Here is a 10,027-nt window from a genome sequence, read left to right on the forward strand (position 1 = left end):
GACAGGATCTAGAGTCACCCTGGAAACAAGACTAGCCAGGTCTGTGAGGGGTTATCTAGGCTTAGTCACTGGTCACGCCCGGACTAGGGTACTTGGGGAGAGAAGACCTACTCTAACAGTGGGCAGTGCTATCCCATGAGCTGGGTCCCAGACTGACTAGAAAGGAGAAGGGGAGCCCAACACAGACAGTCGTCTCTCTCTGCTTCCTGCCTGTGTTTGCAATGTGACTCACTGTTTAGCTGCCTCCACCCTAGCTTCCTTAGCAGGATGGGCTGTGCTCTCACGCTGTGATAAAATGAACTCTTCCTTCCTTAAGCAGCTTTGGTTGGTAATTTGGTTCCAGCAGTGATAGAGTAGCAAACACATTTTTTGTTGTTGTTGCCTCAAGCTCTGGTGACCAGGAACAGAGCTGCTACAGGCATTATAACATGTTTCAACCCTCTGGGTTAATGCCGAGGAAGACGGCTGACACCCAGGTACTAGGGGTGCACTTAGCTCTTGTGAGAAAAATGCCGAAGTGGTCTCAGAAACAACTGACTTGGCACCGCACCTGCAATGCATTTGTGGCGCCTCGTGTCCTCACAAGCGTTTGGTGATATTGACTTCTTGGATTTGGGACTACGGTAGTTTGAATGGGAATGCCACCCGTAGGCTCGTATACTTGCATGCTTAGTCCCCAGCTGATGAACTGCCTGGGAAAGATTAGAAGGTGTGGCCTTGTTGGGGGAGGTGTAACCTTACTAGGGGAGGCGTGGCCTTTTTGGATGAGGTACTGTGGGTTTGGGCTTTGAGGCTAGTCCCTCCCTTCCTCCCCCTCCCTCCCTCTCTTCCTCCCCCTCCCTCCCTCTCTTCCTCCCTCCCTCCCTCCCTCCCTCCCTCCCTCCCTCCTTCCCTCTATTCCTCTGCCCCTCTCTGCCTGCTGTCTGTGGAACAGGATTTAAAGCTCTCAGCTCCAGCTCCATGTCTGTCTGCTTACCTCCAGGATGATGGTGGACTGGTCCTCAAAAACTGTAAGCAAGCCCCAATTAAATACTTTCCTTTATAAGAATTGCCTTGGGCGCTGGAGAGATGGCTCACCGGTTAAGAGCATTGCCTGCTCTTCCAAAGGACCTGAGTTCAATTCCCAGCAACCACATGGTAGTTCAACAACCATCTTTAATGAGGTCTAGTGTCATCTTCTGGCCTGCTAGCAATACACACAGAATACTGTATACATAATAAATAAATAAATAAAATTTAAAAAAGTTGCTTTGGGCATGACATTCCCCTGGGTAGCAGGAGGGTTTTACTGTTTTAATTTGCAATTTGTTGATAATATGCAGTATTGAACATATATATGTACTTAATATGTTTAATATTTAGCATGTGTTTTGTGCGTGTGTGTGTTCATGCCACAGCACATGTGAAATCAGAGGACACTTTATAGGAGTCAGTTCTCTTTTCACTATGTGTATTTTGGGGATCAAATTCAGGTCATCAGCTTTGGTGGCAAACGCCTTTATCTACTGAGCTAACTCAGCAGCCCTTATATACATTTGCAATGATGATTTATCTTTTAAAAAATCTGTGCATGCGTATGGTATATGAATGTGTATGTGCAGGTGTGTGTGTGTGTGTGTAGGCCAGAGCTTGCCATCCTGTGTCTTTCTTAATTGTCTCCACCTTGTTTTTGTTTTGTTTTAGAGACAGGGCCTCTCTCTATAGCCTTGGCTGGCCTCGAACTCACAGATATCTGCCTGCTTCTGCCACCAGAGTGCTGGAATTAAGGTGCATACCACCACACCTGTCTCTCAACCTTTTTTGGGGGGCAGGGTTTCTAACTGAATCTTGAGCTGGATGTTTGAGCTAGCCAGGCTGGCCAGGAAGGTGGTCGGCTCCTCCTGACTCTCCCTTGCAGCCATGTGAGGCTGCAGCATACACCACTACACTCGGGCTGCAGCGTACAGCACTGCACTCTGTGAGGCTACAGCGTACAGCATACAACACTGCATTTGGGCTGTATGTCAGAGCTGGCAGCTGCACTGCTCCTCATGTTTGAGCAGCAGGAGCTTCATGCACGGAGCTGTGTCCCCAGTCCCAGGGATTTACAGTCATGATTGTCAACTGGATTGGGTTCAAACACACCTAGGGAAGTCATAAAACCCGCCTCTGAGTGTCTGTGAGGCCCCAGCAAGGACTGGTTAAAGGGTAAATGATCCATTCCACCCCCTTGTTGTGAGTGGCACTGTCACTAGGCGCTGTGGGGCTGGATGGGGCATCATGTGTACAGGCATTCTCCCTCTGCTTCCTGGCTTCTGTGATATGAGCAGGTCTGCCCCATTAAGATGGCTGAAACCTTGGTAATCATGAATGCACACAAATCTTCCATCCCTTGTTTGATCACAAATGTTGTCATAAAAAGCGTAACTGACATCTGTGCATCATCGTTAGCGAAGGCTGAGACCTTCACTTGTAAATTGAGTTATCTAGATTTTTATTTTTGTTTGGCTTTTTTGAGTCTGGTCTCATGTAGCCGAGGTTGGCCCTGCGCTCCTGTCTGCCCTCCATCACCTGGCTGCTATGACAACAGGTACGGCCACTGTGCCTGGCTGGGTTGTCTGTGTTCTTTCTTGCTTCAGAGTTTTGTGTATATTTCGGGCAGCAATCCTTTACCTGCTGTGGTTTGCAAAGGTCTCCTCACAATCTACAGCTCTTCCACTCTCTTTTGAAATTCCTTATCTCGGTGTGTGTCTGCTGCTCACTGTGTGTTGCACATGTGTGGGTGTCAGAAGGCAAGCTGTAGGGTTGGCTCTCTCTTTCCCCCATGTTGGTCCCTGGTGTCAAACTCGGGGCATCAAGCTTTCCAGCAAGTTCCTTCATCTACTGAACCATCTCAGTGGCCCTCTTAATTCTCTTAACCCTTGGTTTTTATCCTGCTCTTCTTATCCCAAATCCCCACGCTCTGGGCGTGCTCTACAGACTTTATGTGTCAGGTCCATCCATCCATCCATCCATCCATCCATCCATCCATCCATCCATCCATCCATCCATCCAGAGGTTTTGATCACCCTTGGCCTCAGAGCCTAGACGAGAAGTGGATCTCAGCGTTCGGGCAGGATGTCTTCTAGGTCACTATCACAATAGAGAGCCTGGATTTGGGGTCAGAGAGGTCCTTTGTGACGACTTGTGTATGTGAATACGAATGCAGATGCCCACGGAGGCTGAACGAGGGCATGAGAGCCCCGAGTTGGAGTTACAGGTGGTTGTGAGCCGCCTGAACTTCAGACGCTCTGCAAGGCCAGCAAACGCTTGTAACCAGCGAGCCATCCCTCCAGCCCCTTGTTTGTTTGTTTGCAGACAACCTTAATGAGGTTAGGCCTAGGTATAATAAGTTGTATAGGTTGTTTGATTTGAGACAGGGTTTCATGTACTTCAGGCTGGCTTCAACTTACTATGTAGCCCAGGCTGGCCTTAAATTCCTGCTCTTCCTGCCCCAGTCTCCCCAAGTACTGGGCTAGAGTGTGCACCACTGTGTCCGGCTCTGATTTTCCGGAGATACTTGTGCACCCATGTTCACAGAGGGTGAAAGGAGGCAATCAGAAGTCTTTCAGCTGATGAGTGGGTGGCATGGAGGACATGGTGCAATGTGGAGGCCTCGCAAGCATGCACAGAGTCCGCAGAGCCCTGGGGTCAAGCTCCAGCTGCAGAAGAGCAGCACAACAAAGCAGTAGATGACTGGGTGAGTGTAAGTTTGCACACTCGCAGATAATGGAAAACCGGTTCTTCTCTGAAAGGAATCTGGCCTGGGTGTGGTAACTCATGTTGGCTGTGATCTGGCGCTTGGGAGGCTAAAGCAGGAGAATCACCACGAGTTCAAGGTCAGTCTGGGAGAGAGGGGGGGGAGAGGAAAAGAGCGAGGGGGACAGGAGGTGAGAGGAGGGGGAATCAACAGGGGAAGGGAGTGGAAGGGAAGGGAGAAGAGGGGAAGGAAGAAGGAGGGAGGATGAGAGGACTCCAAGGGTAACAAGCATTTGCTCCCAAGCCTGATGACCTGATGGATTTGATTCTCCGAGACGCATATGGCAGAAGGACACAATCAACTGTTGCAGTTTGTCCTCTGACCTCGTCATACGTGCACATAAGACAAATAATGTTTTAAAAATAAACCGAGTTCCTAAGGTGGGGGTAGCATCATGATCGTTCTCAGAGAAGACCATGCCCTCAGCATCAGGACCAGGGCCCTGGCAGATGCAGTTGAGGATCTCCAAATAAGGTCATCCTGCTTTTAGACTGGTCCCCACATCAATAGCAGGGGTTCTTATAGCAGAGAGGCTTGCTCCGCATGCAGGAAACCCCAAGATCCACTACAGCGTCACACCTGCCACACTGGCTCTTAGGAGGCAGAGGCCAAAGATTCAGGAACTCCAGGTTATCCTCAGCTACATAACGTGTCCAAGCCAACCTCAGCTACGTGACATCCTGTCTCAAACAAGACAAAAAAAGTTGGGGGCAAAGCACCGTGCTGTGAGAACACAGCGACCAGGAGTGTTGCATGTTAGCTACGCAAGGCCGGGCTTGCCCATCTCCATCATAGCCTGGACTCCCTCAGCACCGAGGGAGGAAGGAGCCAGACGCATCTTCACTTCTGGCTTCCGGTACTGGAAGATAATTCTCTTCTCAGCCCACCATTTTGAAGTCCTGGCTGCCAGTCCAAAAGAGAGCAGCAGCTGTCCAGGGTTCTGTTTTCCACAGTGGGAACATTTGTGACTGCATGAGAAGGCAGTGTGAAGGAGCACCAAGGAGCCAGTGGTGGGGTGCACCAGATATGGCAGAGCCCCCCCGTGTGCAGTTCCTGCAGGAACATCCATCAAAGGCCCCCGAGTTCCTGACTAAAGAATTGTAAATTTGAGATGCACTTGCCACAGGGACAAAAGAGATGAGGTATCCAGGGTGTCTGGACCAATGGTGGTAAATGGGAAGAGGAGATGGGAGAGGCCTGCGGCATGCTTATCAGACTTAAGTCAAATGACTTCCATCCAAAGTCTAAGCAGGACCAATCAGAAACCTTTCCCCAATATGCCTGGGAAGGCATGGTCCTCATTTCGTTTTCTCAGAAGCCATCTTCTCTTGGATGGGTTTTAGTAGGTCCTGGGCAAGTCCTGCTAATGCCCCTCCATGCTTCGCTCCCCTCATTCTTCCCCTGCTCACGCTTCCCTGCTGCTGATAAAACCCTCATGAAGAACCCAAGTGACAAGAGGTCCCATTCCCAGAATGCTTTGCAACCTGCGTTAGTTACAGCTAGGTCTTTAGAGGGACAAGATGACTGCCCTGTTGGAGGTGCCTGATGGCATGTCATTGCATAAGAACCTGATGCCGTGCTGTGGTAGACAGCCTGTTGGAGGTGCCTGATTGCATGTCATTGGATAAGAACCTGATGCCGTGCTGTGGTAGACAGCCTGTGTGGAAGAGAGGAAGGCCAAGCCGGCCTCCGGGCCCCTGTCACTGTCCTGGGATGGAAGGTTTCTTAGAAGCACACGGGAGATTTCTGTCACTTCATCTCAAACAGCTGGAAATTCTATTCTGGATTTCATCTGAAATGATCATGTAGAGGCTGACCTCAGAGAAGCCACTTAGTGGCCTGGCCACTCATGCTCCTGGCCCCAGGGAGACAGGAGCCCAGGTGGAACGAGACCCACAGAGTGTGTTTATTTCTGGTGATGATAGATAGCAGCAGCGGAGGGGATTGGCCAGAGGCAGACGAGGGACAGGGGGCTGGACGCTGGAGGCTGTGTTTGTTCGGGGGACATCAAGGATTGGTCTGTCGACATTCACGGTGAGGTCATAGGCCAGAACACCAAGACTTAGACAACAGCAAAGGGATAGACAGACAGACAGACAGAGGGATGGGGTCAGGGGTCCCCAGACATGCACAACCCCTTGCCTCTAGGCGGAATTCTGGGGATAAGAGACAGACAATGGAGGCCAAGAACCTCCCACCCTGAAACAGGGAGCTGGACCTGCGGCCTCCCAGTCTCACACCTCCAGATGAGGAGGGGCAGGCCCTGGCCGCCCCGCACCAGCAGCTCGGACGTTATGGCTTCGAGGAGATGAGTTCACAGTCCGGGCAGGAAGGGATGGGACCTGAGGGCACTGGTCTGATCCCAGGCCTAGACCAGACCTAAGAAACAGGAGCAAAAGGGAGAGGAAATGCCCAGATGGATTAGGGAGGACCTCCTGCAGCTGTGCCAGCTAAGAGGAGGGAGAGGTCACTGGAGCCCACTGGAGCCCGGCCTCCTCCCTCAGACCTCCTGACCTCCCCTCTCAGACCCGGGGCTCCAGGCCCAGCCCTCCTCCCTCATCCAGAGCTCAGAGGCGCACCTGCCTTCTCTGGGTCTCGCTCTCACTCCGAGTTCTCTTTCTCTGAGAGTCCTTTGCCACCTTTTGTGAAGCTGGTCAGAGTCTTCTCCTGGAATTGGGGATGAAAAAAAACAATTACCTCAGTAGGAAGCTTTGGCCCCACTTCTTAGCTACATGTTGTCTTCACTTGGTTCCCAGAGGGTGTGGGAAATGATATACCATCCATTCTACCAGTGGGGGTACTCAGCTACAAAAGATAAATCCCTATGAATGCAAGAAAGACAAGGTTATGGAAAGGGGCCTTGAGGCGGGTCTGGGACTCAGAAGTTTGAAACTCTCTTCTGAGTTTCTGGGTACTGGGGAACTGCACAGAAGTGACAAGCAGGCTACCGGCAGAGGCTGTCTGGGTGGAGGCTCTGTCTGTGGCCACACACAGCATCATGGGCTGAAACTCAGGGGCTGTGCACACTTTCCAGCAAAGGGCACCCTGCAGCGCCTCCTAGTGCTGGCAGTGTGGCTTCCTGGAAGTTTCCAGAGAAGTGGAGTGAGTGAGGTCATTGGACCAGAGACACTGCCTCGGTCTCTTTCTCAGGATCTCAGTCCACCTTGAGCTCAGGCCTTGGCTGTTCAGCCTGCTGGAAAGGGTGTGTGTGTGTGTGTGTGTGTGTGTGTGTGTGTGGAGGGGGATGACTCACAGTGGGGAGGGTGAGGGTTAGCCTCAGCCTCAGTCTCAGGGTTAAGGTTAGCCTAACTCAGACCGCGGTTAAGCTTAGCTTCAGACCCAGACCAAGGTTTAAGGTTAGCCTCAGAATCAGACTCAGATTTGGACGAAGGGCTAGCCTCTGACTCAGACTCACTCCATAGCCCAATCAGACCTGGAGCTGACTCTGTAGCCCAGGCTGGCTTGGAACTCAACACAGACTCTGTGTCTCGTACTCCCGCGGCACACACCTGTTTAGACAGTTTCAGGGCAGAGTTTTCCTCAGAATACGATGGAAAACTACTAAGAAACAAAGAACCCGAAACAAACAAACTAAACATAACTTACAAGTAATTTTACATTCTTGGCTTCAGTGAAGACAAATTTGTCAATATTTTTCAAGTGGGTATCTTTGAGAGAAAACTTGACAGTTTCTGTGGACCCATGGATGAGCATGGCTGTGTGCGTGCTGTGTATGTGTGCGTGCTGTGCATGTGTGTGCAAGTGCACACGTCTGTGAACACATATACAGAAGCCCTCTATAGGTGCTCTCTCCCTATTTCCTTGAGACAGGGTCTCTCCCTGAGCCAGAAGCTTATCAGTTCAGCTAGGCGGCTGGAAGAGAGCTCTGGGACCTGGCTGCCTCTGCCCCAACACTGTGGTTGCAGCCATGGCAGCCATGGGTGCTGGGGACTCAGACTCAGGTCCTCAGGCTTGCAGGGCAAAGCTCTTACCCATTGTGCCATTTCCCCACCCCCACTCTGTGCTGGAGACAAAGTCTTTTCCTGTGGCCTGGGCTCCTCAATCAGGCTGTGCTGGCCGGTGAGCCCCAGGCTCTCATCTCTGACTCCTGCCATGGGGTTTCAGGGTGTGACTCCGGCTGGGGATTTAAACAGTCCTTGTGCTTTCACGGAAGCGCTTTAGGAACAGCCCCAAGGGAACAAACAGCATCTGCTAGGCTGACAGGCAGTGGCCCAGCTTCTAATACAGAAGGGGACTGGGGAGGTGGCGAAATGGCTAAGAGCACTGGTTGATCTTCCAGAGGACCTGGGTTCTGTTTCCAGCGTGCACAGGGAAGCTCACAACTGTCCATAAGCCTGACTCCAGGGTGTCCATGCTCTCTTTTGGCTTCTGCAGGCACTGTACAAACATGGTGTGCAGACATGCAAGCGGGCAAGACACCTACACATAAAATACAGTTTTAAAGAAGTGGCTACTGCTGCACAGTCTCCTCAGCCTGAGTCTCCTTCCACCCTGACGCCTGCACCTCCTCCTAAGACCCTCCTCAATGCCCTCTCTTCTACAAATCCTCCCAGGGCCTGTGTGGAAGGCCTTCTACCTCAGAAGACTCAGACTACAGCCCCTAGGCACGAAACAAACACACAGCAGTCTTTACAATAGACGCTGCCCCGTGACATTTTGTTGTGCTGTGTTTTGGATTTATTGTTGTTGTTGCAAGTGTGGTTGTGGTGTTGGAGACCAAACCACGTGGCAAGCAAGTGCTCTGTTGTTGAGCTACGCGCTCCTGCCTGATATTTTATTCATTAAAAAATTGTTCTCACCCGCTACACCACCATCTACTAATATTCACACCTTGCTCTGAGGGAGAGGAAAAAAAAAGGTCTTTTATCACCGAGTTCCTTCCTATGTGTTTAGCATATGTGGGAAAGAATAGCAGCTGCCCACTGCAGAGCACTTGACAAACTGAATCCTCCCAGCGGCCCTCACCACAGCTGCTAGCCCCAAGTGAGGGAAACAGGACAGAGAGGCTGAGTGACTTCCCCTAGCCTCCAGGCAGTCAGCAAGGGCAGCCGGGGTCCTCACTGGCTCCAGTGCCCATGCATGGCAGAGCGGCCTCACCTACCTCCACTAGCTGGTGCCAGTGCTCCACAGGCTTGCGAGGGTTCGCCAGCATCTCCGCCCAGTGCTCTCTGCCGTGTGGGTCTGCAGCCTCCGGACCCACCCGACACACACCGATCACCTCGTTGTGGCCGATGCTGGGGATTGGGGAGGTGATTACTGGGAAGGTCGGGGAAGTAGCCAGCCACACCCCCACAATGCCTTGCCCCGCCTTGTCGGAGCCCCTCACCAATCATAGTCCACCACTGCGATGCTGAGTCCCACATTCTCCACACTCTCGGGGGCCACGTCGAACACCAGGGCCTCATTGTATGTGGGGTTCAGCGTGTTCTTCTTGATGGAGGTCTTCCGTTTCTTCAGACGTCGCCCCTCACTGATCAGAGAGGCTTTCACGTAGGGGTCTGCGCAGAGAAGCCGTGGGACTGAGCCGAGGCCTCAGGCCCAGGGGTCCGGGCCTTAGCCCTCCTGTCTCGCAACCCAACCTTCTTCCTCAGGCCTCAACCCGCACACACCTGAGAAACCAGTGAGGTCCATTGCTTTGAGGTTAGAGGCTTTAATGATGGTCACGGTGAGGCGCCCAGCCGTGGGGAGGTAGCAGAGTGAGAAGTTGAGCTCCCCAAGATCTGCCTTTTCCTGCAGTGGAGACAAGGGGCAGCGTGTGACTCTCTCTATCCCGCCTCTCTCTGCACTACTGCTAGGTTCCTATGCACGGAACAGTCTGACTCTCGGCCAAGGCCCCACAGCTGCCCGGCCACAGCTGGTCACCACCATCAAAGCCTGTGAGTGGGCCACAGGGACCAGAGAAAGGAGAAACGAGAGAGACAGAAGCTGAGAGAAGGTAGACAAGCAGAGAGAAAGAGAAGTGGGTAGAGATTGGAAAGAGACAGAATATTGACGTGGGTGGGGGGCAAAGACCAAAAGAGAGAAGCAGTTGGAGACTCAGAGACCTAGAGAGAAAGGGGAGCAATCATGGCAGGTGTAAGTCATCAGGATATCAGGGCGCAGTGTTAGGGGGCACGGGAGCTGGTGAGACACGATGACACCAGGATTCGGTGGTAGGGGGCACGGGAGCTGGTGAGACACCATGACACCAGGATTCGGTGGTAGGGGCACGGGAGCAGGTGAGACACG

The 10,027-nt window shown here is 52.2% G+C and overlaps 1 protein-coding gene across 2 annotated transcripts in view; it reads right to left on the reverse strand.

Annotated features, from left to right (window-relative positions):
• Nucleotides 1-5,662: 5,662 nt before the first annotated feature.
• Nucleotides 5,663-10,027, reverse strand: part of Syt3 (synaptotagmin 3) — a 15,605-nt gene continuing 11,240 nt past the window's right edge. For both annotated transcript variants that reach the window (XM_005366878.2, XM_026789129.1), the window contains 5 exons: nucleotides 9,409-9,529; nucleotides 9,126-9,297; nucleotides 8,901-9,033; nucleotides 6,358-6,445; nucleotides 5,663-6,157 (listed from right to left, as the gene is read on the reverse strand). In XM_005366878.2, coding sequence (XP_005366935.1) covers nucleotides 6,380-6,445; nucleotides 8,901-9,033; nucleotides 9,126-9,297; nucleotides 9,409-9,529 — 492 coding nt within the window. In that variant the 3' untranslated portion in view covers nucleotides 5,663-6,157; nucleotides 6,358-6,379. The remainder of the gene's footprint in view (nucleotides 6,158-6,357; nucleotides 6,446-8,900; nucleotides 9,034-9,125; nucleotides 9,298-9,408; nucleotides 9,530-10,027) is intronic.

This window comes from Microtus ochrogaster, unplaced genomic scaffold (genome assembly GCF_000317375.1).
Source record: "Microtus ochrogaster isolate Prairie Vole_2 unplaced genomic scaffold, MicOch1.0 UNK14, whole genome shotgun sequence".
Lineage (NCBI taxonomy): Eukaryota > Metazoa > Chordata > Mammalia > Rodentia > Cricetidae > Microtus > Microtus ochrogaster.